The following is a 19,340-nucleotide window of genomic DNA, read 5'->3' as shown; positions in this document are numbered from 1 at the left end:
AGCTTCACTGCTGCAGGACTGCAAGGGAAATGTGAAATTAGAGCAGGACAGGTCGGGCAGGTGCTGCAGGGGCCTCTCAGAGCAGGGTGGTGGTGCCTGGAGGACACAGGCATCTTACCCTGCTCCAGCACCCCTTCCCAGCTGTGAAATGTTTTGTTTTCTGTTAGTGTCTAGGTTGTTTTGGCTTTTTTTTTTTCCCCTTTAATTTGACTTTAACAATGTGAGGATAGGAGGTGAAAGAGCAGCTCCATCTCTGTTGCAGCAGCCGGGGGACAAGGACAATCCAAGCTGTGCCTGCTTCCCGTGCCACGCCCTGCTCTGAGGATGGGAGGTGTCACCGAGGGGACAGACAGACAGACAGATCTCAGTGAAGACAAACAGCCAGAGCAGTTTATTGGTTGCTGCCTCACTTGGTCATGCCCGAGAGCCAGCCCAGCTTGAAGAGGGACGGGGCCGCCGCGTCCTCGTCGTCGGTGAGGAGCTGCCGGAAGAGCGCGCCCGGCCGAGCCTCGTCCTCCCTGGGCAGCACAGCAGCTGCAGCCTGGCCCTGTGGGAACACAAAAGTGACTCTGACTCCCACAGCACTCCTGGGGCTCCCTCTGTCCCCTCAGCAGCACGGGGCACACAGCCAGAGCGGTGTCACTGCTGGGGGAGTGACAGACGCACACCGCACTGCTGGGAGCAACAGGCACTCAATGCTCGTAAAACCCAAGGAACACTCAGCAAAACCCTCTGAGCAAGGGATCACAGCGTGGTAGAAGCACAGCTGGTGCTCTTGCAAGAGCTGTTCTTGGAGAACTGCAGATTTTAACCTCTCCAGAAGAGTTTTAGCATTGAAGGAGGAGCAAGCATCTGTCAGGGATCCTGGCAAGTGTGGCTAGCACAGGACACGGGTGTGCTGAGCACAGCAGAGCTGAGGGGAGTGACACAACGAGCCAGACATCACTGCACACTTCTATGCTCTAATCCAGCTGAGCTGTGAGAGGTAAGGAATGCCTTTGCTGGGAAGTTTTGGGCTTTTAAACACCCCTTCTGCTGGGTCTGGTCCTTAAGGGCTGCGAGAACTGAAGAAGCAGAGTTGCAAATCGAACATCATCTCAAATGACACTGGGAAAACCAGGCCTTGACCTCTTGGTCTTGGCTCTTGCCAACTCAACAACTTGTCCCAGTTGCCAAGACCACCAGGGACAGATTGGGCTGGTAATAAGTAAAGGAAACATTAATTGCTGCTTCCCACAGCAGTGAGGTGTTCCTTGGCTCTCACCCAGCACACAGAGCTCCATCTAAGCAGATGTTTTAAACTGGGGGAAATGGAGGAACAGAAAGATTGGCTGCTACAGCTGAGCACCAGGGGAGCAGCAGCAGGACACTCCTCACACAGCTGGGGTACCTGGCCAGGCCTCCTCGGGGTTACAGGGCAGCATCCCACTGCAAAGGAGTTCAAGCATTAGCTGCTGTCCTGCAGCCTTTCCTGCAGCCCTCTTTCATGAGCTTTGATGCATTGCCCTCATCCATGTCAGCCCTCACTGCCTCTGCAGTGGTTTTTGCCTGCCACAGAGCAGTGGCCCCAAAACCACAGGGGCAACGGGTGGGTGGGGATTTGGAGGCTCCTGCAGGAATCCACCCCATCCCCTGCTGTGCTGCCGTAATGATTCCTTTTACTGAAAATAAAAATCAGGTGAAATCATGTTTGGCTACTTTCTTCTTTGCCCATAAACTCCAGTGTCAGGGGGACAATGAATAGTGGGAAAATAATTCCTGTTTTTACAGCTCAGTTCAAACACCAACCTGGACTCTTTCTGTGCTCCTGGCAGTGGACTTGCTCTTCCGTGAGCTCGACATGCTCAGTGGCAGGAGTCCAAACCTTAAGAGATGGAAGAAAGAAAGGTGGGAAGCAGCAATTCCACAGCAGCTTCCCAGAGGCAGGAGGATGCCTGGAAGAGCTGGGTGCCTCACCTGATCTGGCTGGATGCTAAGGGCAGGATGTTGTGGAGCTCCTGCGAGCTCAGAGCGCCGCCCCTGCTCGTGTACTGGTTCTCTGTCCCAGTCAGCAGCCCAAAGAGAACCTGCAAGGCACAGGAGAGACTTGGATTTGGGAAGGAGAAGCTGGGAAGCACCAGGATTTGGAGAAGAGAAGCTTAAAGGCATCAGGATTTGGGGAAGAGAAGGTGAAAGGCACCAGGATTTGGGGAAGAGGAGCTGGAAGGCACCAGGATTTGGGGAAGAGAAGCTTAAAGGCATCGGGATTTGGGGAAGAGAAGCTGAAAGGCACCAGGATTTGGGGAAAAGAAGCTTAAAGGCATCGGGATTTGGGGAAGAGAAGGTGAAAGGCACCAGGATTTGGGGAAGAGGACCAGGATTTGGGGAAGAGGACCAGGATTTGGGGAAGAGGACCAGGATTTGGGGAAGAGGAGCTGGAAGGCCCCAGGAGCTGTTTGGATCCGGGGTTCCTGCAGAGCTGACCCCACAGTACGTGGTAAATCCACTGGCACACCATCAGCACTGAGTGTGAACAGGAAGTGCCTCTCTCCCTCCTCTTAACTCTGGTGTTTCATCATTCCCACAGCTGAGTCCCAGACCTGTTTCAGCACTACTTAACCCAATTAGTGTTGCACAGGCTCCAGTGAATCCTGTTAGATAAAGCTCAGGCAGCCCCAGAGCGGGGCCGTGCAGCCGGCTCAGCCAGCTCCTCTTATCTTCAGCTGGCACCGAGCACTCTTCCCCTTTCCAGGCAGTGCCAGTGCTTATCTGGAGGCACTGAGCATTCAAGAGCAGCCCAGCTGCCCTGCTGAGGGCCTTGTGAGGGTCCCTGCTGCTCCAGCCCTGCTCCCTACCGAGGTTCTCTGCACCAGGCGGTTCAGGTTGCTGTTCAGGTGTGGGGTGAAGACATCCAGGTCAAAGGGGTCGATGTGTCCCTCCAGGAAGTCGATGACCTTCTCAATCCTGCAGGCAGAGCAGAGAGCTCCTGTCAGGGGTGACATCCTGGTGATGCCAGCTCTGAAGCAGCCAGGGATTTCCTGTCTGGGGTGACTGAGCACAACAGGAATTACTCAGCACAAGAGCAGCTGCCCCAAGGCTTTCCAGCTCTTACACAACCCCAGCAGCAGCAACTGCTGCCCATGGTACCCCCCAAGGGCTTTAACTCTTGGCTGGAAGCTCAATGCTGTGTCCAGGGGCACCCTCTGAGGGCATCCTATGGACACAAGGAGGGGAACCAGCCCCAGACCCCAGCCCTCCTCTGGTTTGAGGATGAGCTCAGTGTTTGTGCAGTGCCAGAGTTTGGAGCTTGCACTGGTTCAGGGCCCCCCAAAGCCCTGCTGGAGGATGTGAGCCCCAGAATGTGCCATACCCGGAGTCCTGCTTGATCCTGCTGGGTTTTGTGTCCTCACTCTTGGCTGTCAGGATGATGCTGAGGTACCTCAGGTCGTAGAGTAACTGCAGGGCTCTGCTCTGGGTCAGGGGGAAGCTGTCTGGCCTCTGCAAACAGGACAGGCAGGAATGGGGCTCCTCCCCGGCACAGGGCAGGCTGCCCAAGGGCCAACATTCACAACACCAAGGCACAACCAGAGTGTGAAATCTGGTGTCTGCCTCAGCTGAGGGGGAGGCAGGGTGAGTATAAGGGTGTTCCCTTTCCAGCTGTCAGGACAGGCATTGTAATGCTGTTTTTCTGTTCCAGGAGCTGGATGTGTCCCTCCATTCCCAGCCACCTTCTCCCTCCCATCCCACACCCAGGTACCTTCTCCTGCTTCTGCTCCACCAGCTTCCCATAGGCAGCCAGCACCTCTGCCATGCAGCTCCTGAGCAGCTCCTGCAGGGTCACCTTGGGCAGGGTGTGCCCACCAACCCTGTTCACCTCCTGGCACAGGCTGAACAGCAGGCACTGCACGTGCCACGAGGGCTGGGCAGCAGAACAGAGTTTATTTGCAGCTGCTCTGTAAACTCCATTCCCCTCCACATCCCTTCAGCTGCCTGCTGGGAGTGTCTCACTTCCATAGCGGCCACAAAGCTCTGCCCCACAGCTTGGCTTGGCCATCTCACGGGGTCTGAGCTACTGACACCTCAGATTTTGGGTTACAGCAGCTCCCAAAGCCCCCAGAAGATTTTAGCAGACACTGGGTGCAGTGAGAAAAGCATTCCCTGTTAATCTTGTGTCAGCACAGACCCTGCTCTGCCCACCCACGCCCTGGGGCTGTTCCTCCCTCACCTCCTGGGCCTCCTGCATTCTCACCCAGCTGCTTTTCCCCTCACATAACAGAATTCACTGGATAAGGCTCACTGCATTTCCCTGTCCAGCCCCTCCCGTGCTGTGCAAACACAGAGCTCACTCCAGGCCTGGCCCTCCTCCCCCTGTCACCTGCTCTGTCCCTGTGAGGTCCTTCCTGTGCCACCACCACACCCTTGGGAAGCCACACGCCTCAGTTCCCTCAGGATTCCACAGTCCCACTGCTGCAGCCCTGTCCTTCAATGCATCCAACTCCCATGGAACCTCTCTCCTGGGACCTCTGTGTTTAAACCAGGCCTAAGTCCTCCTCTGGCTCAGTTTTACAGGATCTGGGCCAACCTTCCTCACAGAGATAAACAGCAACAATGACCCATTTCCTTCCTCTGACCTCTGTCCTCATGAGGTGAGTGTCTCAAAGAGCACCACAGAGTGTTTGTCCCCTGCTGGTGACCCCAAACACCCTCCCCAGCAGCTCAGCCAGGGGTTCTGGAGCCAGTGCTGGGCTCCTCCCACAGGCTGCTCCCCGTACCTGCACAGGCAGCCGGATCTTGGAGGTCACACTGCTCCCAGACTCGGTCTCCTCCTGGATTTCAATCTCGTCCCAGTTGGTGGCCGTGGCCAGCACAGAGCCGGCTGTGTCAAGCAGCAACGTGTGGGTGAAGCACTGAACCAGACCCTGGGGCACAACAATGAAAAAACCCTGATCACTTCTAACAGGGCCAAGAGCAGCCAGCCCACCCTGCCCATGACCTGCTGCAACCCTGCACCTCCCCAAGTGACCCTCATGGACACCAAGGCCCTGGAGCCACCCCTGTGACCGGGCAGCAGCACAGGGAGCTCTGGACAGCCCCAGTGACCAAACCCTCCCCAAAAACCACCTCTGAGGAGGGAAACTGCTCCTTACTTTGCTGACAGCCGAGCTCCAGAGCTGATAAGCCACCAGGCTCTGCTGCAGGAGCTCTGCCTTCACCCCCTGCCACTTGGCCAGCTCTGGGGACACTTCCTGGGCCTTGCCCTTGCCCAGTTTCTTGGCAGAGCGTGGCTCCTTGGGCTCGGCGCCGCCCGCCCGGCCCAGCACGCAGCGCTGCAGGTGAGGGCACAGCTCGGGCAGGGCCTGGCACAGCCTGGCCATGAAGAGCACAGCGTTGAGCCTGGCATCCCCAGGGGGCTCCAGCTGGCTCTGGGCACTCTGGAGCTGCTCCTGGACGCAGCCCAGCAGGTGCTGGACGCAGGCGATGCAGCGGTCACGGAGCAGCCCCTGCACGGTGCCCGCGTCGGCGAAGCGGTCGAAGGCGGAGCGCGGTGGCTCCTTGGGGACAGAGTCGTCCCCAGGGAGGTAGGACAGGACATCCTCCAGCCTGGCCTTCAGCTTGGAGTCCAGCGTGGAGCAGAAGCTCTGCACGCACGGAGTGAGCGCCTGTGCCCTCATGGCCAGCCCGCTCCTGGCGAAGGGCCCGCGCTGCCCCACGCTGACCCACGCCGCGTCCCCGGGCAGGTCCCCGGGGCTCTCCGACCACAGGAACAGGGCCACGTTGTGCTCCAGCTGCATCTGCTTGCTCAGGGCACCGCTGCCACCTTTCACTTCCAGCTCCTGCAAGGCTGCAGCCAGCAGCTGCTTGGAGCTGTCTGAAATGGAGTCGAAGCCTTCTTTGGTCAGAGTCTGCAACGGAACCAGGAGAAAAAACCGATTTCAATGTGCCACTACAACCCAGCCTCAGTGCACTGTGAGCTGGGTGAGACAACACCTGGGGGTGCTCCCCAGGGCACAGCACCCACCTGCAGCCTGTCCAGGAAGAGCTGCTGCAGCAGCTCCTCCCAAAAGGACACAGGCCTGCCCAGCAGGCGCCGGCACACGGCCTCCCAGTTGTGGCTGCTGGACTCGCTGGACAGCAGCTCCCACACGGCATCACGGATCCCTGCCAGCCCCTTCATGCTCTTCACGTACACCAGCAGCGTCCTGACCCCTGTCCTGATGTCTTCGCTGCACCTGGAGGCAAAGTTTCACCCCTGTGAGGGGGGTGAGGCCTGGCACAGGCAGCTGGATGCGCTGTGCTGCCTCTGGCTGCTTCAATCAGGCTGAAGGATGAGGAGGGTGAGGGGATGAGGAGGAAGGCAGCCAGGCTGGGATTGCCCTGTCCCACTCACATGTTGATCCACTGCTGCAGGGTCTCCCTGAGGTACTCCTGGCTGATGGGGTGTGCCAGGGTCCGCAGGGCTGGTTGGAATTCCACCACGGACTCGGGCAGGTACTTGAACCACCTGCTCAGCTTCAGATCCTCCTCCAGCACCCCTCCTCTCCCTGCAAGCACAGCCAGGGCTCAGCACGGGGCGCCCAGCACGGGGCACCCTCCTGCCCGCACACCTGGGCAGGTGCAGGCCTCACCTGCGGGGTTCTGGCCTGTGCTGCTCTCCAGGGTGGAGAAGAGCAACCCACAGGGCAGGGCTGGCTCCAGGGGCACCCCCTCGGGCACGGTGTAGAACAGAGCGTGGGCCTGGCACAGCGTGGTGGTGAGCAGCTCCATCAGGGAACACACCTGAGCTTTGATACCTGCGCCTGCAGAGAGGTGACTCTGAGCCAGGGCAGCCCCTCAGCACAGGTCAGCGGCACCCTGGGCCCTTCCAGGGAAAGGCTGGAGGGCAAAGGACTCAGCCTCATGCCCCACCTGCTCCCCCATTACAGCTCAGCTTGGCCTAAGCCCCTGAGAACTGGTAACTTTTGTGCTGTTTTGCAGTGTCCCTGTCACCATGAGATTTATGGGAATCTCCCCTCTTCCCACTCGCCATCATCCCAATTATGGGAATCACCTATCTTCCCATTCACCATCTTATCAATTTATGGGAATCACCCATCTTCCCACTCACCATCTTCTCAATTTATGGGAATCTCCCATCTTCCCAATTTATGGGAATCATGCACCATCTTCCCATTTATGGGAATCATGCACCATCTTCCCATTCACCATCTTTCCCAATTTATGGGAGTCTCCTATCTTCCTATTTATGGGAATCTCCCCTCTTCCCGTTCACCATCTTCCCAATTTCTGGGAATCTCCCATCTTCCCATTCACCATCTTCTCAATTTATGGGAATCTCTCATCTTCCTATTTATGGGAATCTCCCCTCTACCCATTCACCATCTTCCCAATTTATGGGAGTCTCCCATCTTCCCGTTCACCATCTTCCCAATTTCTGGGAGTCTCCCATCTATCTTCCCAATTTCTGGGAATCTCCCCTCTTCCCATTCACCATCTTCCCAATTTCTGGGAGTCTCCCATCTATCTTCCCAATTTCTGGGAATCTCCCCTCTTCCCATTCACCATCTTCCCAATTTCTGGGAGTCTCCCATCTATCTTCCCAATTTCTGGAGTGTCCCCTCCCTGCTGCAGGGCAGGCTCCCCCGTGGCACTGACCGTGGTGGGGCTGGTTGAGCAGCTGCTGGATGGCCATTTTCCTGGCCAGCAGGAAGTCAGCCAGGGCCTGCCGTGGGGAGCTGTCCTCCAGCAGCATGATGGCACACAGGGCTTCTGCCACCGCCTGCTCCGAGCCCGTGGGGCAGCGCAGCAGGGCCTTGCTCTCCTGCAGGATGGTGGATCTGCCACAGGAACCAGCTGGGAGTCACTGCCTGAGCCACACCAGGGCTGGGCTCGTGTGCTGCCTGCCAAAGTGGGACTCTTCCCACTGGAATCTGGGTGTTACAGGACTGGGGAGATGGTTTACATGGAATGGTTCAGGTTGGAAAGGAGCTCCCTAAATCCCTGTCCCGTTACCTGATGGAGCCCCCAGGATGTGCTGCTGGCCATGGGAGATTCCCTCACATCCCTCTGTCCCTGCCTGCCAGCTTTCCAGGGCACTGTGCTCCCAGCCTGGCACCTGCCCTGGGCTCTCCTGTGGGATCCATGTGCAGCTGCCTCAGGCAGAGCCTCCTGGCACAGGTGAAGAATTATTCTCCCCCCTTGCTGCAGCTGATTTCTGTCCTGCCTTCCCTGGGCTGAGCAAGTCCCACTGACAGGGAGTGTTTGGGCTGGGAGGGAACTTCAGCATTCAGCACTTCCCAATCCCTAAACCAGGCAAGTCTCATCCACCATCCCACCAGGATGGCGCACTGGGACACTTCCAGGGATGGGACAGCCAAAACTTCTCTGTGTAACCTGTGCCAGGGCTTCACCCCCTCTTCACCCAGCCTTTCCCAATCCTAAACCAGGCAAGTCTCATCCACCATCCCACCAGGATGGGACACTGGGACACTTCCAGGGATGTGACAGCCAAAACTTCTCTGTGTAACCTGTGCCAGGGCTTCACCCCCTCTTCACCCAGCCCTTCCCAATCCTAAACCAGGCAAGTCTCATCCACCATCCCACCAGGACGGGGCACTGGGACATTTCCAGGGATGGGACAACCAGAACATCTGTGTAACCTGAGAAGGGAGCTCTGCCAGGGCTTTACCCCCTCCTCACCCAGCCCTGCCGTGCCCGTTCCCGGCTCACCTGAGGTGGCTGGCAGCCGCCACCTGCCGCAGCAGGATGGGGAAGTGGGCGAGGACGGCGCTGGAGCGGGCTCGGGCCGTGTCGAGCTGCAGCTGGCGGCGCAGGTGAGCCCCGAGCAGGTGGAGCCGGGCCGCGGGCAGGTACCGGCCCCCCTCCACCGCCCCCCAAACCTGCTCGGGAACCTCCAGCAGCAGCTTCAGCTGAGCTGCTGCCCCATAGAAACTCTGGTGAGCCGGTGGGCGAACCTGGAGAGGGAACACGGGGGGATGAGGGGATAGACAAGGGGATAAAGAAGGGCTACAATATGGGATGAGTGGAGAGAAGAAGGTGGGAAAGGGTGAGAGCAGGAAAAAGGGCCCAGGCAGGAGTGGGGGGGAAAAGAGTGGGTCCAAGAGGGAAAGAAGGAATGGGGGAATAGACAGGGGGATAAAAAAGGGGCAAGAATGGGGGGTGAGTGGAGAGAAGAAGGGATGCAGGATGAGAGGAAGGTGGGAAAGGGGCCAGGCAGGGAGATGGACTGGGGGCAAAAGAACGGCTCCAAGGGGGAAAGAGGCCCCGAGGGGTTCCGTGGCCGCCCCGCTGCCCCTCACCGTGCCGGCGGGGCCGGGCCGGGCGGTGCCGCCGCGCTGCAGCCCCCTCACGGCGCCCAGCAGGCGCTCGGCGCTCCGCCGCATCTCGGCGATGGTGTCGGCCGCCTCGATGAGGTCGCGGTAGCGCTCGCCCACCATCTGCCGCAGCTCCTCCCGCTTCTGCTCGATGCCGGCTCGCAGCCGCCGCTCCACCGCCCGCAGCTCGGCCGCCGTGTGCGCCTCGAACAGCGCCTCGGCCTCGGCCATCGCCGCCACGACACCGGCACCAGCACTCACCGGCGGGGCCGCCGCCGCCATCTTGGGCACTGGAAGGGGACGGCGCTTCCGGGAGTCACTGCGGGGCGGCGCCGCCATCTTTGTGCCGGGCACGCGGGAGTGTGGCCACGGCAGCACCGCCATCTTTATGCCGGGCACAGCCGCACCCGGGTGCCGTTACCGTGGCAGCACCGCCATCTTTATGCCGGGCACAGCCGCACCTGGCTGTGTTGCCCCGGCAGCGCCGCCATCTTTGTGCCGGGCACAGCCGCACCCAGGTGCCGTTACCGTGGCAGCACCCTCATCATTGTGCCGGGCACTGCCGCACCCCCTGTGCTGTTACCGTGGCGGCACTGCCATCTTTGTGCCGGGCACATCCAGGCCTGGGTGCTGACGGCAGCGCCGCCATCTTTGTGCCGGGCACAGCCGCACCCCGGTGCCATTTCCATGGCAGCGCCGCCGCCATCTTTGTGCCGGGCACAGCCGCACCCCGGTGTCGTTGCCATGGCAGCACCGCCGCCATCTTTGTGCCGGGCACAGCCGCGTTGCCACAGCGACGCGGCCAGAGGGGAGCAAACGCCGCTTTGTTTATTTTATTTATAGTTTGTTTATTTATTTTATCGCGTTTTCTTTTTCTTCCCCGTTTCCCGGGAAACGGGTCGGGCTCCGCGGCCTGCGGGTGCCGCTGTCCCTCCACACACCGCGAGATGTTTCGCCCTCGGGGCACTTTGGGTTGCTCGGTTCGAACCGGGCTGGGGGTGTTTGCCCATCCTTCCCTTCCAAAAACACCGCTCTGAGCAACCTGCAAGCAGAGCAGGTGGGCTCGGATGTTGTATTAAAATCCTGTTTGTGCTGGAAATTGAGATGGGAAGAAAAAGAATCCCAGGTGTTTTGGAGCAGTTTGGTTTATTTGCGTGGGCAGTGTTGGTGCTGCTGGGCTGCACAGCTGCTCAGAGCTGAACTTTTTGTTTATAGGAGTTGATAAATTCTGCTCCCAGGGACAGGACAGGGGGAAACTGCCTCAAACTGTCCAGGGCAGGGGCAGGATGGACATCAGGAGGAATTTCTGCATGGAAAGGGCAGTGGGGGAGTCCCCATTGCTGGAATAAGGGATTTAAAGCTGTGTGGATGTGACACCTGGGGACAGGGAAATTGGGGATTCCCCACTGCTGGATTAAGGGATTTAAAGCTGTGTGGATGTGACACCTGGGGACAGGGACATTGAGGAGTCCTCGTTGCTGGATTAAGGGATTTAAAACTGTGTGGATGTGACACGTGGGGACAGGGAAATTGGGGATTCCCCATTGCTGGATTAAGGGATTTAAAGCTGTGTGGATGTGGCACTTGGGGACAGTCCCCATCCCTGAATTAAGGGATTTAAAGCTGTGTGGATGTGTCACACCTGGGGACAGAGGCAGTGGTGGCCTGGGCAGTGCCAAGGTTGGACTCAGATCTTTGAGGGGTTTTCCAGCCTGAACAATTCTGGGGTGCCCTTGCAGGGAGGTGCCCGAGCCTGGCTCGAATCCCACTGCTCCAACACACACAAACAACCAGAAACTGTAGGAAAATCTTTTATTTCCCTCCCTGTGGCAGTCAGGAACCTTTGCTGCAGGGAGGCTCAGTCCCACACTGGAGCACTGAGGAATGATTGCCAGGGAGGAAAACGGGGCTGGGAGCAGGGACACGGCCTGGGCACGGCCTGGTCACCACAGAGCCACTGACAGGACACGGACACGGGGTGGACAGGGCTGCTGGGGGCCCTGCAGGGAACAGAGACCTCCCTTCACCCCCCTTGCCCTGCAAAAGTCACCTGGCAGAGTGGCAGCAGCCTCCGTGGTACCTCCTGGTGCCACCAACCCCCGGCACACGGGGAGGGAGCCAAGGGTGCCCTGTGGGGCTGTGTGAGTGAAGAGAAAACCCCCCCTGGGCACACCCAGAATATACAATTTACATGTATTTACAATCAGACATGGTGTGGGGTGGGGTGGAGGGATGGAATCCATGGAGGGATGGATGGAATCCATGGATGGAGGGATGGAATCCATGGATAGAGGGATGGAATCCATGGATGGAGGGATGGATAGAGGGAGTGGCCAGGTTTTGCATCCCTCAGCATCTCCTGGTCAGGACAGAGGCGGAGGAGTGATGGAATTTTAAGTTTCGATTCTTAGAAATACGAAATGTTTGTACAAGAGGAGGATCCTCCCAGGCTGGCTCTCCTCTCCTGGCTTTTCGCAGTCCAGGCCCTGCAGCAGGCAGGGAGTGGAGCTGGAATCCCTCAGGCTGGGTGTCAGAGGCTGGCAGGGAAAGGCAGGGCTGCCCTGGGCTGGCAGCAGCAGCAGGAAGGCAGCTCTGGGCTCTGCTGTGTCCTTTGCTGGTGATTCCCCCCGGGAGCAGCAGCAGGGAGGGGATGGAGGCTCTCCCTGAGCAGTTTGGGATCAGTTCTGAGGCTGGATCAGAGTCTGGGAGCTCTCCTTGCCTGGGATGGGGAGCTGGGCAGTTCTGGAGCTCTCAGTGTCCCACAGAGACAAAGCTCTTCCCATCGTGGCAGGGAGGGGAAACCCTCGGACACGCAGCAGTGCAGGTCAGGAGATGATTTCAGTCCAAGGCAACGTGGAGCCAACACAAGGAGCTGCAGAGATGCTCTGGGAAGGCTTTGGGTCCAGCCCCAGCCCCTCCTGCCCACCTGAGCAGGATTTGGCTCTGGAGCACAGCAGAGTGCCCAGAGCCAGGCTGGGTCCGAGGGGACGCGGTGCTGAGGGAGGGGACAGCAGGGATGTCCCCATGCAGGTGCATCCGTGGGACTGGGCAGCTGTGGGGCCACCCCTCAGCCTCTCTGGGGAAGCAGTGGAGAGGAGGAAAAGGGAATTGGTTCCCACAGGCTTTGGGGAGGCCTCGCTGGGACTGGAAAGCTTCAGGAGTGACCCAGGCCCCTGCTCCAGGCTGCTCCAGGGAGCTTGTGGCACACTGAGGAAAAGGGGAATTGGTTCAGGAGTGACCCAGGCCCCTGCTCCAGGCTGCTCCAGGAGCTTGTGGTACACTGAGGAAAGGGGGAATTGGTTCAGGAGTGATCCAGACCCCTGCTCCAGGCTGCTCCAGGGAGCTTGTGGCACACTGAGGAAAGGGGGAATTGGTTCAGGAGTGATCCAGGCAGCCCAGGGAGCTTGTGGCACACTAAGGAAAGAGGGAATTGGTTCAGGAGTGATCCAGGCCCCTGCTCCAGGCTGCTCCAGGAGCTTGTGGCACACTGAGGAAAAGGGGAATTGGTTCAGGAGTGATCCAGGCCCCTGCTCCAGGCTGCTCCAGGGAGCTTGTGGCACACTGAGGAAAAGGGGAATTGGTTCAGGAGTGATCCAGCCCCTGCTCCAGGCTGCCCAGGGAGCTTGTGGCACCCTGAGGAAAAGGGGAATTGGTTCTCCCAGGCTTTGGGGAGGCCTCGCTGGGAATGTCAGGCTGGTGCTGGAGTGACCCAACTCCAGGCAGCCCAGGGAGCTTGTGGCACACCCCAATCCGTGCTTCCCAACCCCTGGGATTTGGGAAAACGCCCTCCCTGCCTCTCCAGGCAGGAGCTGCCACCACTCCCTGCTGCCCAGGGCTGCTCTGTGTGTGAAGCACTTGCAGGCTCAGTCTCTTGGCTCTGCAGTCACCAGCAGAGATTCCTCATCCCACCAGCAGCAGCCTGAGCAGAGCAGATCCAGTCTGAGGTCAAGTTCCCACTAAAATCAAGTGGCTGGGAAGAAAAACTTCATTACTGGCGGCAGCAGCAGCAGCAGCAGCAGCGGGGCTGATGTTTATTAGTCAGCAATGAACAGCAGAAGGTTTTATTTTGCTGCTTTTACGGCACTGCTGGGCCGTGGCTGCAGCTCCCTCTCGGCACATTTTGCTTTCCTCCCTTTTTTTCCTCGGTGAGCTGTGGAAAGGCGGCCAAGGAGAGCCCTGGTGCCCCTGCCCTGCTGCATCCTGCCTCGGTGGCCTTTGGGATGGTGGTGGCAGTGCCCCATGCCCCTCAGCCCTCACCTGCAGCCCCTGATCCCCATCCCAGCAAAGCGGGGACACATTTCAGATCCCACTCTGAGCACCCAAAGCGTCACTGCCTGGGGCTTTGCCGGGACAGAGCTGACCTGGGCAGGGAATTCCCAGGATTTCTGCATTTTCCCGGGGTTAATCACAACAAACCAGTGCAGAGGGAGGTGCAGCTGCTGGGAGCAGGGGTCCCCCCCTCATCCGTGGGGATTTTGGTGGCAGGGCTTGCACGGACACGGCTGGGATGGGGTCAAATCGGGTTTGGCCTGGCTGCAGGTGAGTTCTGGGGGCTCCACACATCCCCCTCCACATCAGGCATCCCCATCACTCACACATCCCCCTTGTCATCACTCACATGTCCCCCTGCCCATCACACAGCCCCTCCCCAGCACTCACAGAGCCCCCTCCCTATGGCACAGCCCCCTCCCCATCACTCACACAGCCCCCTGCCCATCACACAGCCCCCTCCTCATCACTCACACAGCCCCTGCCCATCACACAGCCCCCTCCTCATCACTCACACAGCCCCTGCCCATCACACATCCCCTCCCCAGCACTCACACAGCCCCTGCCCATCACACAGCCCCTTCCTCATCACTCACAGAGCCCCCTCCCCATGGCACAGCCCCCTCCTCATCACTCACATATCCCCCTGCCCATCACACAGCCCCTCCCCAGCACTCACACAGCCCCTGCCCATGGCACAGCCCCCTCCCCATTATTCACACATCCCCTCCCCATCACTCTCACATCCCCCTGCCCATCGCACGCCCGCCCTCAGCGCACACACCGCCCCCTCCGAGTGCCCACGGCGGCGGCACTGACGCATCGCTGCGGCGATGACACCGAGCCCAGCCCCGCTCCCGGCCCTCCCGGAGCTCTCCCCGTGCCCCGGAGCTGCTGCAATTCCTGCAGCCGTGCCCCGAGCCCGGGCTCAGCCGCGCTGCCACCTCCGTGCCCAGCCAGGGGACAGGGAGGTGCCACACACGGGCACCTGAGCGCTGGCGCTGTTCCTCGGAGGAGCAGGAAAGAGTTAAAAGCAAACAATCGCTCACATGGCTCTGCTTTGTCTTGCAGTAAATGCAGCGTCCAACAGAGCCGGGAGCAGGTAGCCTGGCACTGAGCCCTTTTTGGGAGCTGGCAGGGGTGGCACAGCAGGATGGGGTGGCCCAGGCTGGCATCTGCGGCAGAAGCTGGGCACAGCCATGGGCAAATTCCAGCCAGAGCCGAAGTTTGGGATGGAGCACGGCCCGGCTGAGCAAGTGGCACCGCAGGCAGGTGGCCCCTGCTGCTGCAGCCTCTCCTCCCACCCCGTTAGTGCTGCGGGCTGCAGGCTCCGTTCTGCCGGCGATGGTGGCACCAGGGCGGGGGCACGGGGCAGGGCGAGCCAGCCCCGGCTGCTCTCTCCACCCAAACCCCCGTTCCCACGGCTCGGCTGTGCAGCAGGGGCCTGCGAACGGATCCGGCCTCTGGCACAGCCCCGCGCTGCTGCTCCGCCAGGAAGCCGCCGCTTCTCCCTCTCCCCTGGGCTTTCCCTGCAGCTCCCGCCGCGCTGGACAAGGAGGGGCTTGGGGAGGGGTCAGAGCCCGGCTTTGGGGCTGGGAGGGCAGCCAGGGACAGGACAGGGACAGAGCTGAAAGCTTCGGGACAGTCTTGGGAAGGCAAATGGAGCGGGTGTGGGGCCAGCCCCGCCACCCCTCACACAGTGCAGGATCCAGGGGATGGATCCGTGCTGCCCTGCCCCATACAGGATCCAGGGGATGGATCCGTGCTGCCCTGCCCCATACAGGATCCAGGGGATGGATCCGTGCTGCCCTGCCCAGTGCAGGATCCAGGGGATGGATCCGTGCTGCCCTGCCCCATACAGGATCCAGGGGATGGATCCGTGCTGCCCTGCCCAGTGCAGGATCCAGGGGATGGATCCGTGCTGCCCTGCCCTTCCCATACAGGATCCAGGGGATGGATCCCGGCTGCCCTGCCCAGTGCAGGATCCAGGGGATGGATCCGTGCTGCCCTGCCCTGCTCCATACAGGATCCAGGGGATGGATCCGTGCTGCCCTGCCCCATACAGGATCCAGGGGATGGATCCCCGGCTGCTGGCAGCCCCGTTGTCTGCTCCGCCCGCTCCCTTCGGCTCGGACAAGGGTGGGGAGCGAGTCTCCAGCCCCCCCCGCCCATCCCCATCCTCTCCATCGCCCCTGCCTCCGGCGTGACTTGCCTGGAAGGAGCAGGGAGGTGTCAGCCCCGAGATCCTCGGAGCCGAGGCCGGACAAACCCCCGCTGGCAGCCCGTGCCAGGCTTCTCCAGGGTGGCACCGCCGCCCAAACACTTCCAAGGCTTTCCCAGCAGGGAGCGGAGCGCTCTCGGTGCCCGGCGCAGCGTGGGACCGGCCGGAGGGAGCGAGGGAGGGGCAGCGGCCACCGGGGAGGGCAAAGGGGGAAAATTCTCCATCCGAGCAGAAAATCTGCGGCAGGGCCAGGGAAAGGGCTCGGCAGCGGCGGGGCACGGCAGGGCGGCGTCAGAGGGGCACGGCTGCTTCCCGTGGGGATGTCCCCTCCGCGCTGGCGTGTCCCCTCCGGGCAGAGGGCTGCGGCAGGACACGCGGCAGAGCAAGGATTAACCGGGGAAAACGCAATCCCGAACATCCTGGTCGCCTCGGGAGGGGAGGCGACACTCGCCGGGCGATCCCACCAGGTGCGTCCCCGTGCTGTCACACACCTGTGGCCTCGGCTCCTCCTGTGGTCCCACGCCGTGTCCAGGGGCAGAGCCCCAAAGCCAGCCGGCCCCGAGGGTGGCACGGGGGACCCCGGCCGTACCTGTGCCCACTTGTGGCGGCACTTTGGTGTCGCCGCGAGTTGTCTTTGTTTTGCTGGCAAGGCGGCTCCTCCTGACCCGTATATCCTTCCCAGCACTCGAGAGCCAGCCCAGCAGAGAGGAGCCCCGAGGCCACGGGGCGTTCGCAGCCATGCCCGCAGGTGGCATTGCTGCCCTGACCCCGGTGCCACCCCCTGCCGCAGCCGGGGAGGGGCGCAGGCAGGACAAACCCCGCCGTGCCTCACTCAGATGCTCGTCTGCAGGTCGCCGTTGAGCAGGGTCCTCTGCGTCTCCGTGGTCTCGTTGAGGCGGGATTTGTCCTGCTTGCTGTCGCTGCGGTCGGCCTCGTCCATGCCGCTGACCTTCACCAGGCACAGCACGTTCTGAAAGCTCTTCTTGAAGTTGTCGGACAGGAAGGCGTAGAGGATGGGGTTGGCACAGCTGTTGGCGTAGCTCAGCACCACCACGAAATCGAACATGCCCTTGAGGACGGGCGTGGGCACGATCATGACGGACACGGAGGAGACGTTGAAGATGTAGAAGGGGAGCCAGCAGAAGATGAAGACGGCCACCACGATGGACACCATCCTGGTGACTTTCTTCTCGGACTTTTTCCTCTTGGAGGAGCCCACCCTGATGCCCGAGGACTTGACTTTGATGATGATGAACAGGTAGCAAAGGCAGATGATGGTGAGAGGCACCAGGAAGCCCAGGATGAAGGCGTAGATGATGAACCCCGTGTACCAGGCGCCCGACTCTCCCGGCCAGATGATGGTGCAGCTACTCCTGCCGTGGTTGTGCTGCACCCCGGCGTAAATCATGATGGGCATGATCACCAGCAGGGAGACGCCCCAGACGGCCACGTTGATCATTTTGGCCGTCCTGGGCCGCCTCCACTTGGCAGATTTGATGGGATGCACCACGGCCAGGTAGCGGTCGACGCTCATCACCGTCAGGCAGAAGATGCTGGTGAACTGGTTGATGCCGTCCACGGTCATGACGATCCTGCAGAGGGCTTTGCCGAAGGGCCAGTGCACCAGGGCCACCTGCATGGCCAGGAAGGGCAGGCCCAGCATGAAGAGCTCGTCGGCGATGGCCAGGTTGAGGATGTAGATGTTGGTGATGGTTTTCATCTTGGCGTAGCGCAGGATGACGTAGATGACCAGCGTGTTGCCGCACAGCCCCACGATGCACACCACGAAGTAGATGAAGGTGAGGATGGCGTTGCTGGTCAGGTCGAAGTGCTGGCCCGTGGCGTTCTGGGAGGTGTTGGTGGGCGCCTCCAGGGAGAAGTTGTCGAAGGGGGAGGCCGGGGAGAACCAGAAGGCAGTGGCGTTGGGCAGCTCGTACTCCATGGCTCTCCCTGGGCGCTGCTGGCTCAGAGGAGCCCCGATGTCATCCTCCCTCTGGCTCTGGGGAGAGAGGAGAAGATTCTAGAAATCAGGGAGTAAATAGAAATGAAGGGATTCCTGGGGAGGATCTGTCCATCCTGCTGCCAAGCTCAGCGGGAGAGACGCTCCCCGCAGGGGGGGTTCCCAACCCATCTGGCCGTGTCCCCTCCTCGAGCAGCCTCCCCGAGCGCGCCGCAGCTCCTCCTGGCTCTGGCGATCCCGGAGCCTTTAGGACTCCGCAAATCCAGCGGGTGCGTCCCGGTGGGTGCGACTGATGCCGGGAGCACCGAGGGAAAGCCTCCTCCTCTCCCGGCCCTTGGGCGGGTGCAGCCCCTTCCCTCCCAGCCGGCACCGGCACACGAGCCCGGGCGGCTCCGGTGGGCGACGAACTCGCCGCGGGGAGCCCCCAGCCCCGGCCCCGCGTCTCCGCTGCAGAGGGCACCGGGCGGTGCTGCCCCGCCGCTCACCTGCTCCCGCCGCCGCCTCCCGGCCCGGCCCGGCTCGGCCCGGCCCGGCGAGCACCGGGGAGGCGCCGGCAGCGCCGGTGCCCCGCTGGGCTGCGCTCGGTTCCGCCCCGCACGGCTCCGCACGGCTCCGCACGGCTCCGCGCACCCGCTCCCGGCGCGGCTCCGCCGCTGGACCAGCGCACCGGCTGCGCCCCGCCCCGCGCGGGGCGGCTCTGCGGGGCCGGGGCGGGGACAGCCCGAGGAGCCCCGAGCTGCCCACCCTGGGCTGCCCAGCGTGAGCTACACACCCTGTGCTGCCCACCCTGTGCTGCCCACCCTGTGCTGCCCAGCGTGTGCTGCCCACCTTGTGCTGCCCACCTTGTGCTGCCCACCCTGTGCTGCCCACCCTGTGCTGCCCAGCGTGTGCTGCCCACCTTGTGCTGCCCACCCTGTGCTGCCCACCTTGTGCTGCCCACCCTGTGCTGCCCACCCTGGGCTGCCCAGCGTGAGCTACACACCCTGCTCTCCCCACCTTGTGCTGCCCATCCTGTGCTGCCCACCCTGTGCTGCCCATCCTGTGCTGCCCATCCTGTGCTGCCCACCTTGTGCTGCCCTCCCTGTGCTGCCCTCCCTGTGCTGCCCACCTTCCCCATATTGCCCATCCTGCTCTGCCCTCCCTGTGCTGCCCACCCTGTGCTGCCCTCCCTGCTCTGCCCTCCCTGTCCTTTCCATCCTGCCCTGCCCTTCCCACCACCATTCCTTCTCCTGCCGTGCCCACCCTTCCTCCAGCCCTGCCTCCCCACTGTCCCGCTACATTTTGGTTCCAGCCATGGCCTCAGCTTCTGCAGAGCCACCGGGGAGAGGGCAGCGTGCTGTGACCCAATGGAGGGTGACCCAGAAGGCTTCTGAGAGCCCCAAATTCTCCCTGGAACGCTGGAAATTCCTTGGCCCCAGGAGTTGGCATCTTGCCCCCACGGCCAAGCCAAGGCAGGTCCTTGCTGGTCCTCCCATCTGGGCGAGGCTGGAAGGTGATGCTGAAACATTTGGGGTCTCTGGGGACTTGTGCAGCACAGGTGGCTCCTGCCACAGCCTCTCCCTGAAGGAGGAGGACCAAA

The 19,340-nt window shown here is 61.2% G+C and overlaps 2 protein-coding genes and 1 long non-coding RNA gene across 6 annotated transcripts; all 3 read right to left on the bottom strand.

Moving 5' to 3' along the window:
- Positions 1-368: 368 nt before the first annotated feature.
- COG1 (component of oligomeric golgi complex 1) lies at positions 369-9,665 on the bottom strand. Of its 4 annotated transcripts, none has more exons than XR_011683082.1 (15): positions 9,297-9,665; positions 8,707-8,951; positions 7,633-7,814; positions 6,606-6,776; positions 6,368-6,521; positions 5,999-6,209; positions 5,127-5,882; positions 4,752-4,898; positions 3,737-3,898; positions 3,350-3,477; positions 2,835-2,943; positions 1,957-2,066; positions 1,789-1,864; positions 1,391-1,661; positions 369-547 (listed from the first exon to the last, which is right to left on the bottom strand). XR_011683082.1 is itself a non-coding variant. In XM_071451400.1 (15 exons), the coding sequence occupies exons 1-14, from the start codon at positions 9,648-9,650 to the stop codon at positions 1,411-1,413; spliced, it is 2,823 nt and encodes a 940-aa protein (XP_071307501.1). In that variant the 5' UTR covers positions 9,651-9,665; the 3' UTR covers positions 369-547; positions 1,391-1,410. The 4 variants fall into 4 exon arrangements, 3 of the variants coding, with proteins under 3 accessions (XP_071307501.1, XP_071307502.1, XP_071307500.1); XM_071451400.1 differs by having other exon boundaries at positions 1,391-1,428; XM_071451401.1 differs by having other exon boundaries at positions 369-1,661.
- Positions 9,666-11,109: 1,444 nt separating this feature from the next.
- LOC139601955 (uncharacterized) lies at positions 11,110-13,955 on the bottom strand. The gene is made up of 2 exons (XR_011683073.1): positions 13,021-13,955; positions 11,110-12,911 (listed from the first exon to the last, which is right to left on the bottom strand). It is a non-coding gene; the product is annotated as an uncharacterized lncRNA (long non-coding RNA).
- Positions 13,956-14,307: 352 nt separating this feature from the next.
- On the bottom strand, positions 14,308-18,445 carry SSTR2 (somatostatin receptor 2). Its single transcript, XM_071451361.1, has 2 exons — positions 18,247-18,445; positions 14,308-17,800 (listed from the first exon to the last, which is right to left on the bottom strand). The coding sequence occupies exon 2, from the start codon at positions 17,741-17,743 to the stop codon at positions 16,634-16,636; it is 1,110 nt and encodes a 369-aa protein (XP_071307462.1). The 5' UTR covers positions 17,744-17,800; positions 18,247-18,445; the 3' UTR covers positions 14,308-16,633.
- Positions 18,446-19,340: the final 895 nt, after the last annotated feature.

Source organism: Agelaius tricolor, unplaced genomic scaffold (assembly GCF_023055355.1).
Source record: "Agelaius tricolor isolate 1412-34295 unplaced genomic scaffold, bAgeTri1.0.p SCAF_32, whole genome shotgun sequence".
Classification (NCBI taxonomy): domain Eukaryota; kingdom Metazoa; phylum Chordata; class Aves; order Passeriformes; family Icteridae; genus Agelaius; species Agelaius tricolor.
Note: the sequence above shows the minus strand (reverse complement) of the source record. Positions and strands in the feature narration are given on the sequence as shown.

Excerpts from the sequence above, each read along its gene's own strand:
- SSTR2 (XM_071451361.1), bottom strand. The coding sequence starts at position 17,743 with ATGGAGTACGAGCTGCCCAACGCCACTGCCTTCTGGTTCTCCCCGGCC.
- COG1 (XM_071451399.1), bottom strand. The coding sequence starts at position 9,650 with ATGGCGGCGCCGCCCCGCAGTGACTCCCGGAAGCGCCGTCCCCTTCCA. Across the intron at positions 6,777-7,632 it reads GCTCAACCAGCCCCACCACG|GCGCAGGTATCAAAGCTCAG; the intron begins GTCAGTGCCACG and ends ACCTCTCTGCAG. Across the intron at positions 1,865-1,956 it reads TTAGCATCCAGCCAGATCAG|GTTTGGACTCCTGCCACTGA; the intron begins GTGAGGCACCCA and ends CCATCTCTTAAG.